Source organism: Condylura cristata, unplaced genomic scaffold (assembly GCF_000260355.1).
Source record: "Condylura cristata isolate star-nosed mole 26May11 unplaced genomic scaffold, ConCri1.0 scaffold00006, whole genome shotgun sequence".
NCBI classification, from domain to species: Eukaryota; Metazoa; Chordata; class Mammalia; order Eulipotyphla; family Talpidae; genus Condylura; species Condylura cristata.
In genome coordinates, this window is record NW_004567107.1 from 26,179,259 (window position 1) to 26,197,978 (window position 18,720).

Sequence of the window (18,720 nt, forward strand, 5' to 3'; positions counted from 1 at the left end):
TTTTTTCCACCAACAATCTTATTACAAGAATACTTTATTGAACTAAAATATTTGCACCACTGCCGTATTAAATGAAGATATTCACCAACTGTGACAATTACTTCACATTTTTACTGTCCTCACTAAGAATTACGTACTCCTATCCCACTCATCCAGATCCCATAAAATGTGACTTGACTTAGCCAATGAATGTGCACAGAAGCAGTTTCTGTGGCACTGCTGCACAGAAGCTTAAGAGCCAAACCCACCCACAGAACTTATTCCATCTGTTTTTCTTTCACTGAGCCAAAAGAAATCTCCCTGGCTAAATGCTACCCACACCCAGGACCTTTCTCCATCATCACATCTGTGGAACTCCTTCCCTGCTTTTCATTGTGCTGAGTCCCTACGAGCTCATACCCAACTCCACCAGCCGAGGGCAGAGTCCTCTGCACCGAGTGTTGATTGCCTGATGGCCCTCCTACGCCCTCCTGTGGCGCCACGCCCTGTGTCCCTATGCCCAGCACAAAGCTTGCCCCTCCTCTGCTACAGACCAGCCACTGTCAGCTGAGGCTGCTCCCATCAGCCTGGATTCCTATGAGAAGCTGACATGTGTCTTGATGTTTGGGCCATGTGTGCTGATCGGCAGGTGGGTAGAACAGTTGAGTATTGCAAGTGGGACGCACTCACATTCCAGCGTCAAGTCAGCAGTCCCATGAATCCAAGCAGCAGCTGTGGGGTAGAAGAGGCTCCTGACGCCTGCAAACAGCCACTCCAGAGGTGGCAACCTCACCCCACTCCTGCAACCCTTCAACATTCTACCCATCTATTAAGCTCCTTTTCTGAGATCTGTAACAGTAGAGTTCTGCACTAAACTGTGACTGATTCCTCCACCCTAAAAAGTGTGGCTTTCACAACCTATCCCTATGTGGCCAGAGGCCGGCACAGCACCTGAGAAGCGCCTCCTGCCTGCTGGCAGGCTCCAACTAGATCAGCCTGTTTCGGCCATCTCACTGATGAGCTGCAGTCTCCTCTCTCTGGACTCCACTGATCTTTCCAGACCTAAGCACAGCACCTTACAGTTCTCTTTATTAATCTTCATCCATGAGAGGTGGCCCAGGCTCCAGCCTAGTGAGATCTTTTGCCAAAACCCCACCCCCCCCACACCCCCACGTGTGAACCAACACCAGGAACATTGTGGAGGAGAAAGTCCATGGTGGCGGTCACATTCTGTCTGCTTGAGACCAGCATGACAGACGCTGGCTTTTGACTTCATGCCTGTGCCCAAACAGGGCTTCTTCCTTTGTCTTGTTTTAAGAATGAAACTGGAAATGAACAGAACGAGCACTGCAATGTGGCCAAATGACCAGTCTGGAAAGCACACCTCTAGGTAATCTTCCTCCGCTTTGCCTGGCGATCTGCATTCTGGGCCGGAGGCAGCGGGATGTGCAGCGTGCCCAGCTTGTGATCCTCCTCCCTGCCGTCGGCCAGAGTCACCTTTTTTTTGGAGATCCTGAGCCTCATGGCTTTTGCTATCTCCATCATCCTAAGGAGAAATTACACAAAGATGGAGTCTCCACAATGTGCCTGCTTAGGGAGGTCTGACAGGGGCCCAGGAAGACAGAACCTGAAGCAAAGCCCCCAACAGAAAGGCAGACGGGGCCCCTGGCTCCCACCCTGCACCAGATGATTTCATCTCAACGGGCTGTCACCAGAAAATGTCTATATAAGAAAAGGAAACATACGTAGATCCTGTTAATAATGCCGTACACTTTTATAACCTAGATTGAGCATTTGTTCAAATTCTACAGGCTCCAAGTATGTTTCTTTTCTTTTTATCCTCACTGCCTGTGAGACTAGCCCTCCGAATAATACCTCCAAGGACTGCGAAGATTCCCAATAAGGGTGTTTCCAGTTTCTCAGGGTCCTTGGATATCAGATACCCTCAAACCACCACCACTAAGGAAATGAAGAAGTCCCGCCCCTACAGTCTGAACCCCTTACAACAAGCCAAAAGGGCCTGAAAGCCGAGTCTGGTCAGAGAAGCTGGGAAGGCACAGCCCTGCCAACAGCAGCCCCATCTTGTCTTAAATACGTCCTAACTGTCCCGTCTAGCCCCGAAAAAGCCTTTTTTTGCCATGCTGAAATGGGGTTTTCTTATAACTCCACCCCCTGGTTCCATCATCACTCAGGAGCATGAGTTTTCCTCTTCCCTTGAAGAGCGTACAGACTGCAGACTGCTTGGTTAACAAGAACAGATGCAATGGGAAGGCTTTGGGGTGAAGCCCAGGTATCCCACTCCCTGACTGTGAAGTACTGCAAAGGACTTCTCTGAAACTAAGATTCTTCAACTGTCTTTTAGAGAAATCACTGAAATGTTCTGTTAATAGACTGAACACCATCCCTTGTTCAGAAAAGGCAACGGAGTATGTGGGTGCTCATCCAATAATTCACTCACTGAAAACTGGCATCTGTGCCCCCGTCTTCCCCATACTCAACATCCCCAGTTCCCTTGAAGGTGCCTCAAGCTTCGCAGTGGTCCGGGGAACACATCAAGGCAGCACGGGGTGCTTGGCTCTGGCAGGCTCAGACTCACCTCCTCTCACTGAGCTTCAAGTCCCTCTGCAACACTGTCAGGTCAATCTGGAAGTCATGTATGTGCAAGGCGAGTATGATCACATACGCAGTGATCTTTGCCTTCATAGAATCCGAAATGAAGTTCCGTAAACTGCAAAATTGGTAGCAGCAAAGGAGAGACAACGTTAAACTCCAGGATGATTTCTCCAAAGTTAGAATAAAAACAGTCAAGTTTGCCGCCCTGCCTGCTCCCTGTTTTCCCATCCTGGAGAAAGGAAAAGATATTCAAGCAACACCTCTGTCCTCTAAGGAGCACGAGCCTTCACACAGAGCAGCAGTGAGCCAATCCCAGTGTTTCCTCAAGGGGGAGAGAAAGCCGCAGCCACGCTCTCCCCAGGCACAGTTAGTGCCTCACAAGAGAGGCCCTTCCTCAGTGTGGCTGCCGTGAAGTCATCCCAAACCCAGCTGCCTGTAAATCTGCCAAGCCCGCTCCGAGCAGCAGACACGTCCCAGGTAAACAGCAGGAAGAAAGCCCAGAAGTGGTTTGGTCTTCTCTCCCCCGTCATCGGGCGGGCAACAGTGTGCTTCCATAGAACACTGAACACTAGTTCTCTGGGACATCAAGGAGGGCTGCCAGAGGTGTCAAGGGAAGTCTGTGGCAGGACATGCCGGCGCCTCTGGGTGACTTCGTCAAAGGGGACAGGGTACAGTGCTCCCTGAACTTACTCAACCCCAGAGCCCCTCCAAATGCAGTGCTCTCTTCAGCACAGCATCTCTGTGACTACAGAAAAAAATCCAAACCCTCCTCACCATGCTCACCCTCCCTACCTGCCTTCACCTATATAAGCAGAACCCCAAAATCAACCCTACTGACCTGCCGTTTTTGTAAGTCAAGCAGGTAAAGTGCTTCAGCAGTTTGGTGTTGATGATGTGTGGGACTCCAGGCCCCAGAGCACCTAAGATACAAAGATGAATTTAAACATTTTCTTGCAAAACCCTAGGACCACATGCCTCATCCATGTGTGGGGAGAAGGCAACAGCTGAGGCACTATAATGAACAGAACCATGTGGTCAGAGAAGCAGGGCCCAGCAGACCAGCCACGCTGCAGTGAAAATCCACTCAGGTGTGCTTCAGCCTGCAGACCATATGCAGCTGGAGAGAGCTGCAGTGTGGTGGTGACAAGAAAGACAAGGAACTGACTCCACAAAGGATTAAACACACACACACTATATATATATACACACACACACACATATATTTAAAAAAAATTTTTTTTTAAAGTTCAGAAGTAACAGCACCAAAGTGGACAGTCTCTAAAAGTATAGGAAGACTTGCTACCATTATTATTTCATCACAAGTAAGTCACTGGCAGACAATATTGAGCAATATTGTAGGTGCTGTACCTTATTTTTTTTTTTTTACCATCGTAATAATTATTAAAATGTTTTTGTATCAACCAATAAAAGTATAGTAAAATCTTATTTGAAAGAATACAGGATTCCAGATTAAAAAAAAGGAGGGGGGCTCTCCCCAGTGGCGCAACGGGTTAAAGCACCGCATTATGAAGCCACTGCAGCATGAGTTCAATCCCCAGCCAGGGAGCTGACCCACATGGCCTGGCAGACCTCTTCTGACCCGCCCGCTGCTCCCTTCAGCAGTGTACTTCGTTGATCTTCTGCCTGTTTTGTTCCCCACTCTGTCTCTGGTGAATCCTCTCACCCACCACACCTCTGGCCTGTACCCCAGTTCTGCAAGTATAAATAAATAAATCTTAAAAAAAAAAAAAGAATACAAAACCGCTATAGAGAAAGTCCAAGGAGAGAAAGGAGACTAGAATGTGAAAATAAGAATTAAGCAAATACTGAAAAACATGAAGAGACTGTGGGTACCCAACCACTGCAATGACTGCACTCACCCAGCCCTAAAACTGCAGGTGCCCCCTGCTGGGCATCCACCTCTGTGTACATGAGGGCAGCAGCTGCTCTCAGCCCCAGCTACAGCTGAGCATGGGGTGGGCAACTGAACACTCCATGAAGACATGAAGTTCATGTCTCCTCTCCCGGGCAGATATGATCTGGCACAACACAGAAACAACCTATCCCAAGCTTTTGTGAGCAAGGCCAAAGTTTCTCGCTGTGTGACTAATGTTTACCTAACATGCTCCCCAATTGTACCTGTCTGGCTGGGAGCAAATCCTACCTACTGCAGAACAGAGGTAATGAATGTCAGCCCTGAACCATCGTGTCATCCAACCCCTCCCTCTTCTCAGATGGGGAAGAGCTGGGAGTCCTCTACGCCCATAGTAGTGCCAGCAGGAACCTTGCCATTACAGGTGAAAATAAAGACCTGGGCCAACATACCCATTTCCTCCTCTCATCAGAGTTGGTCTAAAACTACAAATAAGGAACTAGAAAAAACTGTGGACTTACTTTTCCGCTTAATTACTTTCTGTGCTCGAAACTTGATGAGGGTGTCCAGAAACCACAGGCACCGGGCCTGGCGGTCTCGGCGCTCCTCGTCGGGTGGCAAAGATTTCAGCGCTTCTATGACAAAGCAGCAGTGGCTAAAACAAGGAAGGAACGGGGTGAATGTATCTGGTAAAGAATAGCTCTGTCAGGAGCCAGCACACCTCATGGCTGACACACACTTGGCAGCTGAGCAAGAGTCTGCCGCCAGAGAAGGACAACGTGGGTTTGTGCAGGGGTGGTAAAGGACTTGAGGAGGAGGAAGGAAAATAATGATTTAAAACACATGATACGTAAAATATGTTTAACTTCAGAAAAAGCTCGCCCAGTATGTGATCACAGACAAATGACCACTTCAGCAGGCACCTCCTCCCAGACTAGCACTCCTGTCCCGCCTGTGACAACCAAACATCAGCGTGATACTGGGGGACTCCAGTGTCTGGCCCCAGATCACAAGGCCTCACCACCCCCTGCCCAGTCACAGGGTCCACGCACTCAGAGGCCAACTCTGTCCCTTGAATGCCACATGGCCTTGGGACAACAGGCCCAGAAGCCCAAACGTTCAAGACAACACCAGCTCATTGCGCTCAGGTGCCAAAAGACCTGTGTCCTCTCCAACTGAGACCTATGTCCACTCTTGACTATTGCTGTGGCCCACTGGCTCCCCCAGACACTCCACTGATCCAAGTGGGGTACCTGTTCTCCTCGATCATCTTCAGTATTTCTTCTGACGTGACATTCTTAAAAGCTTCAGATGGGCTCTGAAGAGCTTCATATTCCGAAGGGGAAAGAACTAGTTACAGGTGAAGAATACAATCTGACCAAAAATGGAAACTTCCAACTAGCTCGATCAACCCGTTGCAGCCTCATTTTAGAAGAGAAAACTGAGGCTGAGAGAAAAGAGCACTCAGTATATGAGCAGGGCTCAGGGAGTCTCAGGGACTCGGCTGGCCAGACTCCCAGCCCAGACCTCCTTCCTGGCCTGTGCTTTTTTGCCTTCTCTTATCACAAAGCCGCTGCCAGGCACTTTCCATCTGACTAGACCCACAAGTAGGGACATTCTATGTTCTAACCCTTCCTTTTACAAAATCAGTCTGTCCTAGCACTTGGACAGGGGTAGAGGTAAGTGTCATATTTTGACCTTTTTTTTTTTTCCCCTATTCAAGGGTGGGGGGTGTGACCTTCCTGGGGCTGAGCAGTAGGCATCTGGTATTTTGCTGCAAAAAGATTTGAGTTGCACACTCTAAAGCTATCTGCAGCCACTGAAGCACCAGTTCAATCTCTGCACATGGTGCAGCAGACCTCTTCCTGTCCCACTCACTACTCCCCTCAACAGTGTATTTCAGTCAATCTCCCCACTCTGTCTCTGGTAAATCCTCTCACCCCCACATCTCTGCCCTATACCCCAGTTCTTGTATTCATAAATAAATACAATAAATAAATCTTAAAAAAAAAAAAGACTTGAGTTGCAGGTGCTAAAAAGCTGGTGCTGGAACAGGTCCCAGCCAAAGGAAGCCTAGCTCACAGCCCAGGAGGAGCAGGGCTCTAGACACAGCTTCTGTGAATGTCACAGGGCCACTGGTACTTGCAAAGTCTGGGCCACTAGTGTGTGAGCACCCTAACTTAGGAAAGCAGCTTTTCTAATGCAAGAAGGATACGGTCTTCAAATTTATACACGTCTTCAGGCTTGGCTGCATCAGCGTGACAGGGAGGGAGGTAGACGGAGTCATCTTGTGAATCATCCTGGATGGCATCACTGACCAGAGCTTTTCAACACAGGAAAAGTCAGTGTCAGAGTGGCTTCTGATTCTCCAACACTCTTTGTAAGCAATACACTGAGATCACAACCGATCCAGAAAACCCCTAATACAAATGTGTCTGTCTGTGAGGCCCAACTGCCCCAGCAGGCTGCCAGCTCCAGAGCTATGATGTCTACTCATGACACTCTTGGGAAGGCACCTACTGCACTGTCCCCCGAAGGAATCTTGCATTACAGTTTGGAGAGTCACGTGTGCTTATAAACATTTACAAGACAGTAACAGAGAAATTAAAAATAAGGGATATCAAAAAGCCTCTAATGGTTTAACTTGAGAAAACTTTTCCACGTACTAGGGAGAAACAGAAAAATATCCATATAACCACAGGGTATGGAGTTCCTAAAAATTACTAAAACTCCCTTTTAACAGAAACAACACAAATCCTACATGCCTGATCTCATTTTAAATTAAACAATAAATACATTTTTAAATAAGACAAATATTCATGGGGAGTTGGGGGGGGGGAGCTTGTGAGCTTTTGAAGTAGACAAAAAAATCTGCTCTCCTGAGGACAAACACCGCCTCTGGAGGCTCAGTTCATCATGGTCACAGCAGTATCTTGGGCCTTCTCCTTCCTCTGGCCCCGCAGCCTCGAGCCCAGGCACCAAGGACATGTGCATATATACATGTTCCCCAGTCTGTCTCCTCTAGCTGGCTGCAAGCTCAGGGAGCAGCTGTTCTTACAGCCTCTGTTCCCGAGGAGGCCCTCAGCAAGAGGCAGGAAGGAATCTAATTCCCATCACTTCCACCTGTGGAGTGGGAAAAGTTCTGAGAGGAGAAAGCTACTTTAGGAACCAATTCTTGCCCCAAGACTTCCTTACCAGTTACACCCTTTGTATCGATGATACTCTCTGCTGCTTTAGCAACTGCGCGGTTCAAAGAGTCACTGCCAACACTGTTCATCCTCCTGGAGTTCAGCGCCCGCTTCTGTTTGGTGGTACCAAAGGCTTCAATGCAAGAGTCCATCTGTGCAAAAGACAAACTGGGTTACTGGGAGGCCCTGCTCCTCCCAGTTGTGTGACTCCAGAGAGACTCTAGGCTTCTATGAGACATTCTCTCACCTCTAAGTCAGGCTGAATCCTGCCTATCTACTTCATAGGCCTGCTGTAAGAACCAAATGATATAAACAGATTCACTGCAAACTTTACAAATTGTAAAGATCTATTTGTAAGTCAACAGTATCTCCACCGATAATAGAAAAACTCGACTACAATTAAGGTTGGTAGAACTACAGGCCACAGTTTACTGTTCCCCTATCCTATATCCACAGCAGACACTGGGAAGTCCCTCTGCGTCTAAAGGTAGCCTCACACCTCTTCTCAAGACAGAGGTCCAGGCAGTGCTGAAGAGTCAATCAAAAATTTGCCATCCTGGGATGAAATGACCTTGGTAGGAACCTTCTCTACTGAAAAATTCTAAAGTTTACTTTTACAAGATAGTTTACAGGTGACAGCCAATATTCTGCAATACTGACCTAAATCTTCGAAGCAAGTGTTAGCCTACACCGGTTATCAGTTCAGGAACTGGTGCCAAACCTCATCATGGTCGCTACAGAGAACCACAGGAATGCACTAGAGCAGCCAGGCAGACCCTGCATTCCATCAGCTCATTTTACTGATGGACCAACCTAAGCTTTTGAAGGGATTTTGCTAAAGGCCCCACGATTTAGTTCTGTCACACTTACCTTTTCTCTGAAAGTTTTGGTCTGATTCTCTGTAGATTCACTCTCCACTGATTCATCTATGAGAACAAAACACAAAAATACAGAAAAGAAAGCAAACTGTAAGACCTGCAAATACTAACAGCATTTATGTTTTTCAGATAATCTAAGAAAAACAGGCATCTTTCCACAGAGCCTCCCAGAGCTTAACATGTGTACTGTGAACACTCAGTCAATTAACTTTAGTATGTAGTCAGAGATAAATTAAGAAGTCAAATAAGGGGCTATCTGTTGCTACCTCAACATTTTGCAAATCACAAAAATGAGCCTCCAGATGAAATGACTTGTCCCAGGCAGTTTATTAGGCAGTGACAGACACATTTAAGTCCTCAACAACTTCTGATAAAGCTTTGCTCTCCTAGTAAAGACCTAAAAACAAGCCTAAATATGATGTATCATTTACACAAGCTTCTCCAACCTCCATTAGGTGTTCACAAAGGGCCAGTCTTATCTAGTAGACAGATCGACTTCACCGAAATTTAAATCCCAGGCTCATGTAAAACAAGCAGTATGTCCCTGCTGAAGAATTCACCTTGGTGCCAAACTCATCTTTAATAAAAAAGGAACAACACTACCACTGAGGGTTGCTCTGGGAGTGTTGTGGTGCACTGAGGGGTATTGAAAGTACTGAGATCAGGGCTTCGCAAGAAACGAGGACCCAATACGTGTTTGTATGAATGCACACAATGACTAGAATAAACCAGCATTTGCAAATTTTTTTTACATATAAAAACAAACTGTGCTTAATTAGCAAATCAGTGAATACTTTTCTCTGGTCTTCTAAATACAACATTTGGCAGATAATTTAAATGTAGTTATTTGTTTGCAAAACAGGGAATTCTTGCCCTAGAAACTAAGGACCTACCTGTAAGAAAGTCTGATGGATGGGTTTTGGAACTCAAGAGTCTTTTAAAACTAGAGGCAAAAACTCCTATTTTTTATATATTAGGTATGTTTCTGGAAGGTCCCAGTGCTTCTCAGATTCTTGAAAGGAATAGCACCACTGCTTTGAAATACAGTCGAAGTTAATAACGAAAACCTCTGGGGGTAGCAGTAGATTTGGTCACCTTCCCTACCCTACACCCTCCAGCCATGGTTCTCAGTATTAAAGGTACAGGAATAGGAAGGAGTCCCTATTATTTCAGAAGAGCCCACTCTAGCCCTGAACAATCTAAGGTCCCAATGCAGAGAAGCAATGCAACTTCTCTCACTGTACTAGGGGAAAAAATAGAAGCCCTCCCAAATTAGATGTGCTTTCATCACCCTGGAAGTTATTGTCCAACCTAGGAGCAACTTCCACTGCCTACCAGAGAGTCTAAAAATGCTACTTCAACAGCTAATGCCTAAAAAAGGCCTCTGATGGGAAAGAATGCCAGACATGCCCTCAATATTCGGCTCTGGTCATGTTCACTTACTTTAACTACAATTCACTTCTGATCACAAGTCTGCAAATGCTGTGGAGATAGATCTGTGTCTGCTTTACTTACTACTATAAGAAGAGCTCCTAATTTGTGCCTGGTGTACAGCAGGTTGTCACCCGGTATCCTAAAAGCTTTCAAATGAAAATGACAGTAACAACAGACCCGGCTGGAAAACATCACTTTAGAAATAACTACAAATTGTGCTTCACAAAACAAAAATTCACATAAGCTCCTCCAGGAAACCTAAAATACAGTGTCTCACTGAGCCTTCAGTTTGGGACCTACCTGAAAACAGAGGCTGCATGTTGAACAATTCAGCATCATACACTTCCATTTGACCAGAGGTCTTATTCAAAATTCCCACAAAGTGCCTTAATACAGAAGAGATAACACCAAAGACAATAGATTATTCAAAAGACAGTTTATATAGTTTCCTTTTCCTTCTTTAAAAGTTCTCAATCTTCTTACAGCCCCCTTCATGACTGAGGAATGAATGGTATCACGCTCATGAGTAACAATTACCACTCCCCCTCCCACCTTACCAGCATACACAGCAGCATTTTGGTGGGGGTAGGAAATAGAAGGGCTCTCTGGTGAATCCTCTCACCACCCCTGCACCTCTGGCCTATACCCCAGAAAAAAAAAAAAGAAAGAAACAGGAAGGGAAGAAAAGGACATGTGAGGTTGTTGGGGGTGAGGAGAACCAACCAGGTGATTCTGGTAGCCGACCACATCTGGGCTCACTGCTGTAATGGGGAACCCTTTTGGGATGTGAGAACCTAGAATTACACTAGAATTTATTTCACACATAAATTTCATGGCAGTAAAGACAAGTGAAACCTTGGTTAAGTATAGGGAGAAGGCCAGTCTGATCTAGAGTTTCTGCCAGGAATGATGCAGTGTTAGGAGGGCTCCCAAAAAGTCTTGTTTGAGGTTCACTGTTAGGTATCATCACAGAGACACTCTGCACTAAGCCAGACCCTATAGTTAGAGACTGTTCAGGCTGGACAATCTTCACTGTACCAAGGGGATGAAGGGAGCGAGGAAGGACAATGAAGGTAAGGTCACTCAGCGAGCCAGTGGAAAGCTGGACAGAAAGCCCAGGCTGCTCTCTCTAAGAGAGTGGTGGAGTCTTTGACACCACCAACTCTTTCCTTGTAGTCAGTTCTAAGGCACACTGCAGGCACATCCTGGCCTGCTCATTCCATATTCCAAATTACTGGAGGTATATGGAGAAACCAAAGACAAACTTTAAAAACAACTCTTGACACACGGGACTATGGTGGTGGCACAGGGGTGATTTGGTGATGGGAAACCCGTGGGGATTACAATTGAGATGAAAAAAAAATGTGCAAAATGATGTAAAAATAAACTTTTTAATAAAAAAAAAAACAACTCTTGACAACTGACTATAGTTCTGAGGTATCAGGAAAGGAGGAGTAGAGAAGGTGAGAAAACAGTTATTGGGGGTTAGAGTGGGGGTGGGAGAGCACAATGCAAAATGGTGGAGGACTATGGGTGTTTTGGTGGTGGGAAAATTATGGTAACCACACCTGAGGCAAGAAATCCTGTATTGTGAAAAAATACACAAGAATGATGCAAAGGTGTATCACATCAAAAAAAAAAAAAACAAAATAAGTTACTGGAGACAACTGCCTTCTGGTAACTGGACAGATGCAAACAGGAATATTACATATTAGTGAGGAATTTAGAAAAACTGAACAAATAAGTTATTTTTCTTTCCTGTATGTCCACAGTGTGGTATGAGGCCTCCGGGTCTGGAAACACAGGGGCCCGATACACCTCACTAGAATCTCCCGCTGACTACAAAATAAGACTGAGAACAGCAGTGCTAAGGCCACCACCACTACCCTCCCATTCCCCACTGTCTCTTGCACAGTGTTGCATTTGCTACCTGCACAGAGTGTTGCATTTGAGGGCTCCAGTCCCAAAATTGTTTCCCACGTAGGAAAGTCTATCTGTTTCAGCTGCCTAAAATGTAAAGAGGGAAAAGCTGCATTTACAACCAATATTGAAAGGCATTAAACATCTCACCTTTTTTACATATGCAAAAGCTTAAGCATCTAGAACCATGGTAGATTCAAACAAGATAATCCAGCTCCACTATAGCTAAGTCAAACTGGGTGTCTCTGGGAAAAAGGTGTAAGGACATTTGAAAGGGAAGCCCCAGACAACGCTGTCTTCTAGGTGGTAAGAAAAGTCCTTTGGTGGCACAAGGGCTTAAGACACAGCACTATGAAGCTAACAGCAGCCACTGCCGCCTAAGTTTGGTCCCCGGCCAGGGAGTGACCCACATGGCATGGCAGACCTCTCCAATCTCTCTGACTGCTCCCCTTCACAGTGTATTTCAGTAGATCTGCCTGTTCTGCTCTCTACTCTGGTGAATCTCTCACCCCCTGCACCTCTGATCTGTTCTTCAAATGAATACTAAGCCTCGGCTGTCAAGTGTTCCCCATCCTATAGGGCTCAGCTCCAATGCACCTTCCCCAGGATGGCAATCAAGTAAGCAGCACCTTCTCCCACTGACCTCATTCGGTCATGCCGGTACTCATTTTCTCTGGGGCCCTGAGCTTTGTCTAATTGTATGGCCCACATCCATCAAACCCAAGGGGTTTGATGATCCATTAAACCCATCAAACCCCTAAGACTTGCAAAGTGGAGGCAACTGGCCTCTGCAGCACTTACCAGGATCCGCTGACTCCTCTTCCTAGGGTTTGTGGAGTCGCTGCTCTTGTACAAGGTAAAGCGCATATTGCCTGGATTTTGCAGCTTCCCATTGGAGAACTGGACTGTAAGATTACAACACAAGAATGAGTTGAGAGCAGAAAGATCCACTGTACGGTGAGAAGGAATTGTATTATCGTTGGGAGAGAGTGACTGTATGATGGCGATGGCAAAGAAGTCCGGGATCCTTGACCTAAAGAGGTTCTGAAGGAAGTCCTGGTGCAGTTGGGAAGAGAGAATGGGGAAGTGAGGGGAGTCTGAGGGAGAAGCTGTGACTGGCAAGCAAGACTAGGGACATGGGGCTGACAACAGCGGTCAAGAGAAACAGAAAACCCCTGCCTAGTGGAGAAGAGGGACAGGTTGGCCACCTGGCAGGCGAAGGATGACAGGATCTCGGGTACAGTCCTGGAGTGGGGACAACTGAGGTCCCCCCATCCAGCTGGGAAGTGGTGGTTAAGACGGGATGAAAACGCCCTTGCCGAGCCCCAAGTGGTGCTGGCGACTGGAGGGGAGCAGTCCTGGAGCAGCTAGGGAACCGGTTGGAGGGGGCGAAAGGGCTGTAGAGGTAACGAGACGAAAGGTACGGTTAGGGCGGGGTATTTTCCAACTCCGCAGCTTTTACCCAGTACAGCTCTCTGGCTTTTGTCCGGCTCCCCACAATACTGCCACCTCGCGCTGGGCAACAACTGCGCCGCCATCCCGTTCGTCTAGACGCCAAGACCAGGAGTCCGGAAGCAGCAGCCACGAGCGAACTTGTTATCACGCGGGAGAGCAGGTAGCGCGGCCAACAGGAAGAGGCGTGTTCTCGCCCGGCGCACGAACACACGTGGCCACGCTACATCCGCCCTTTCCGCCCCCTTCCTTACTCGCTAGCTGGGTCACTAGAGGAGCGAACACCCGCCCACTCTTCGCCCCGCCCCTTCGCGCAGTAAGGCGTGGTCTCCGCCCATACTGTGCTCCACCCCCTCCGTGGTCGCCTCTTTCAGGCGTGCACCTGATTGGCCCAGCGCTTATGGAGGTGTGGCTCTGAGGGTTTACGCTTTGTAAGCCCTGCAACTTGAACTTGACTTTTCTGTAAGTTTTCCCTGCACTGCACTGTCTGACCAAAGTATGGGTACAAATACAGCCATGGAGATCCAATCCTGAAATCTAAGCTTCGTCCACAACCCTGTAAATAGCCCCCGCCATTATCAGTTCTCCGGCCTAGACCTGTGGCCCTATCAATTCTGGGAGGATGGACCAGGGGAGAGATCCACCAGAATCAAGGGCGTTTGGGCCCGATCTGATGGATATGTCTGTCTGCTCCCTCAACGTGGAAGCAGGAGGAAGGCCACAGTCCTTTAAGCCCACTTTAATAAGTTCACCGATTACCCTATAGCAAATCATAAGTCCAGAATCGCATTTAGTTGTAAGCTTTTTAGTCTCCTTCAACCTGAAACAGTTCCTCACTCTTACTTTGACTTTCAATTTAAATGTTAGTTACAGGCCATTTGTTCTGTAGACTATCCCTCAATCAGTATTTATCTACTATTTCCAAGTGATTAGTTTCAGGTTATACAACTTTGGCAGGAAAATCGCCGATATGGTGCTTTTATCTCTGTATCCTATCAGGATATATATATCCAACATACATACATACTTTCAGAACTAAAAGTGAGTTAATAATATTGGTGATTCGTTTCTAAAATTTAGGATTTCTAAATACATGTATACATAAAACCATGAGTACACAATGACCTCTAATTCCAACCTAGCACCACAAGGTTCATTCTTCTTTATCTTCAGGTGGAGGAGTAAAGAGTATCAGACATGAACTGAGACACAAACTTCCAGAATTAGCACTGAAAAGAACTTAAAGTTACAGAAGTTCTGTCTGGGGAGGGGAAGTGTTAGGGCCAGGCACTCCTATATTATTTAAATTAACTATTTAACAATGATTCCAAACACACATTCCATATATATATATATACATGTTTATATAACTGGTGTGGGAGCAAGATGGATGTAGTCGGTATTCACAAAGTAACCAAATGTAAAAAGCTATAGGGACTTTTTCTAAATTAGAATAGGGGATAATCACAGGCAGAATTTACCATAAATGCTTGTTTATAAATTTAGTTTGGAAATTCAGAGACTTCTGAAGTTGTTTTGGTATCATTTTTCAGAGGAGGAAAATGGCATTTTGAGAGTAAGGAGTGGGGAGAGGCATTGTACTCCTTTCTTGGGGTAATATCTCCATCTGCTGGTGTTTTAGGATATAGCTAATGAAGACCTGAAAAGGCAGGTCAGATTCTACCTTGTGTTGGCAGTAACTCAGCATACTTTCAAAACCATTTCTTCTGCCTCTCCATTGCTCTTTATTTCTTTGCTTCTGCCTCTTACCCCCTTCCCTTTTTCTCTGTCTCACTCTCTCTTGATGCAGAATCCTCTTATATACCTATAGACACTGATAATCATTCCTATAAGGCAGATACTTCACCTTGAACAGGTCCCACAGAGCTGTCTTCTGTAGCGTCTTCTTGTAGTTCCTGTTCTGCTTGCGAATGTCACACAGAAGACAATCACCTCCTCTGCTCTGAGTCCTTTAAAAGCCTGAATACTTTGCCCTTGTATTTACCTACTCCTCTTCTCACCAGCTCCTTGGCCTCAGACATCAACATTTACAGGTCTCTCTTGACACTGACCTATCTATCCACCACTGCTGGACACAGAGCAGTATGTCTACATCCTTCTCACACATGTTAGGTCTGGGTCAATACTTGAGCTTTGAGCTGTGTGGCACAGAAGGAGAGAGGATCCCTGTGCTTCACGCCATGCCTCTCCTAAGGAAACCAAAATGTGCATTTATTCTAAGCACCAATATGTTAATTTATTTGGAGTTAATGATAAATAAATGTTTTGACTTGGTTTCTGCTAAGTCACATCCTGGCCTGCAACATGGTTGGTTTTTTTTACAGTTCTTAAGAGTCCTAATAAGAAGAACGAAGGGGAAGAGAAGGAAAAATGCGACGAGATGCAACAGAGACCATAGATGGTTGGCAGCCTAAAATACCAGCTATCTCTTTACAGAAATGTTTGCTGATCCCTGCTAAAAGGTTTACAACATGCATTTCACTTTTTTAAAGTGAAATAACATTTTTAACTGCGATAACAGTGTTTACAACACTGTGTATGTTTTATGAGTACAGGGCCACCACCAAGGTACCAAAAACCCCTCCACCACACTCACTGGACCCTGTCCACCCATCAGTCCCACCCTGCCACCCCTCTGGTAATCTCAGTTTTTCAGTAAAATCTGAGGATTTCTTTTGACTTACCTATTCCTTTGCTTTGTTTCTTTATTTTGCATATATGAGTGAAATTCCATATTTATCGTTCTCATTTTATGTAGCCTAATTGCCTCCAGTTCTATCTCTGTTGTTGCAAATGGCAAGACTACATTTTTTACTTAGCATTCCATTACAGAATATATGCTGAATACTGTACATATATACTATTTATATATAACACACATATATGTGTATCTCATATCTTCTTTATCCAGTCATCCATCAATATATATTTAGGTTGTTTTCAGACACTGTAGTCATTATAAATAGCACTATGATGAATAGGAGTACATCTATCTTCAAATTAGATTTTATATTTTTCAGATAGACATCTAGAAGTGGAATTGCTGGATCAGATGGTAATTTCATTTTTAATTTTTTGAGGTACTGTCATAGCGACAGTAAGAGGAATTCCTACCAACAGCATTCATGTTAGTAAGGTTCAGAGTTGAACCTGGTGCACTGAATGCCTGCCAGAAGCAGCTATGCCTTGTCAGTGATGGGGATTTGCAAAAGGAACTCACCCTCTGGTTGGATCCCTGTGAGGTGGGCTACTGGAGAGAAAAACAAAGACTTCTTACTGCCAACTTGGAAAATGAGGATGAGAACAAAGGCAAAAAGAATGTGTATGTTATTTGTGTTGTATAGAGTGTTCTGTATATACCTCTTAGATATAATTGATGAACTGTGTTGTTTAATTCGGCTATTTCTTTACTTGTCTTTGGTTTCATTGTTCTATACATTATTGAGCATGGATTATTGAAGTCACCAACTATTATTGTAGAACTACTTTTCCTTCAATTCTGTCAGGTTTTTGCTTCAAAAACCTCCGAAGTCACTTCAACTGCAGGTGGAAGTCTCAGATTAATGGGCGGGGTTGGGGAGAGGTATGATAACAATGGCTGCTGACTCTTCGTCTACACCTCTCTGATCACAAATGGCAATCAAGGTGCCTTATATTTGGAGGACAGGGCCTTTTTAGCCCACCCTGATTCCCATAAGCTGGTGCAAGCTATTCCAGGAATCTATGCATATGAACCTGTCATGTGGCTGAGGGTTAGGCTTGGGTAAGCTAAGAAACCAAAGTTAATTACAATTTACCATCCAAGCTTTTCCCTGGTAGTTATAAATTTTCAATAGACCTGAGATTCAAGATATTTACTTGTATTACACAGATTCTACCAGTGTGATTGTTGTCTAAATGGGGAGACAGATTCTTGGCACTTTCGATTCTGTCAACTTCCAAGAATCCTCTCTCCCAGTTTAAAATAAAAATAAAGAATTATGAAATGTATTTTTTAAATATTTATTTATTTATGCATACAGAACTGGGGTACAGGCCAGTTAAGTTCCATGTAAGAGCTATACAATATCAGGAAATCTTAATGGACAGACTTCACCTGATCAGACTTCATTGACGTCTTAAGGAAATAACCCCCAGGGACATTTCTAACATGTAAAGGCTGAAGGGAGTAGAATCAATTGTAACGGCATTTGGTTGTTAAATTCTAAAGCATTTCCGCTCCATTTGGTAAAGACAGCCTCTTCCCCGCCTCCCCAAACCCTGTCCCCGATACACACACCCTAAAACAGATGCCAGAGCGTTGTCCAGCCTGACAATTCCGGTGCCATTCCTGGACAGCTCCCGCCCGGTAGGCCCCTGGCAAACCTGCTCCTCTTCTCAGGAGGAAGGTGGGCGTCTTCCTTGCCCTAGGACGCGGCAGCCTCCAAGGGGGGGGGGGGGGGGGGGCGGGATCGGGTCTGCTTCTGGATTGGGGCTCTGAAACCAGGCACACACCCGGGAGCCTAACACGCCTCGGTGCTTGCTCTTTGCTGACAGTTTCCTATAAGAGCTCACGATCCTTCCACGTTTCCGATTTTGTATTTTGGGAGGGTGATTCTGGAGACTCGTTTAACCTACCACCCAGACTGCTGAGGGAAATGAGAATCGAAAGCCGGGAGCGCGCCTGCCGGACTCCTCAGATACCAGCACTCTGAACCGCAGTCTCCTGGACTGTCCGAGCCAACTGTCAGTCCTCAGATCGCATTTTTGGTTGATCATTTTTAGCCAGGATTTTGGCTAATAGAACCTAGACAACTTGAAGTTTATTTTTTCTAAAGTCTACGAGGTCAAAACTGAACCTCTGATTTCGCGTGTGCAGGTCCCGCGCAGAGAACTTGTTTGGGGAGGGAGGGGGTGGTTCATCGAGAGGACGAGAGCCCCGAGGGTGGGAAAGTCTTTCAGGCTCAGCCAATGCTGATGGTTCACAGATTAAAGACAGTTGTGCTTGTGATTGGTGGAATTAGGCGGAAAAACCGCTTTTCTCAGCTATAATGGTTCTTGATTGGCTATGGCATGCAGTCGCTTTTCTCTAGTTCAAACCGCTCGGCGATAAATCCCGCCTTAAAAGGCGTTTGATAACAGGTTTACGTGTTGTAAAACCAACCGTGATTGGTCACAGAGCTCAGGGATTCGGTCGATAGTAAACATAGCGAGGCTCTGGGGACCGTGATTGGTCAGTGTTCCGTGGGGCCGAGTAAATTCCTCCGGATTACGCGTTCCGGCTGGCTGTTCTTTAAGACAGGCCCCGCCCCGTCCCTTGATGATTGGCTGCAGCTCTACAGGAGGGGGCTAGGAGAGCAGTAGGCGATCTCGCCTGCGTCAC

At 45.9% G+C, this 18,720-nt stretch overlaps 1 protein-coding gene across 1 annotated transcript; it reads right to left on the reverse strand.

Moving 5' to 3' along the window:
• Positions 1 to 59: 59 nt before the first annotated feature.
• On the reverse strand, positions 60 to 13,510 carry POLR1E (polymerase (RNA) I polypeptide E, 53kDa). The gene is made up of 12 exons (XM_004677503.2): positions 13,348 to 13,510; positions 12,687 to 12,790; positions 11,896 to 11,972; positions 10,266 to 10,351; positions 8,524 to 8,579; positions 7,661 to 7,805; positions 6,681 to 6,788; positions 5,719 to 5,815; positions 4,987 to 5,120; positions 3,431 to 3,512; positions 2,576 to 2,707; positions 60 to 1,525 (listed from the first exon to the last, which is right to left on the reverse strand). Exons 1-12 carry the CDS (start codon positions 13,421 to 13,423, stop codon positions 1,366 to 1,368), a joined length of 1,257 nt encoding a protein of 418 aa, XP_004677560.1. The 5' UTR covers positions 13,424 to 13,510; the 3' UTR covers positions 60 to 1,365.
• Between the last annotated feature and the right edge of the window lie 5,210 nt (positions 13,511 to 18,720).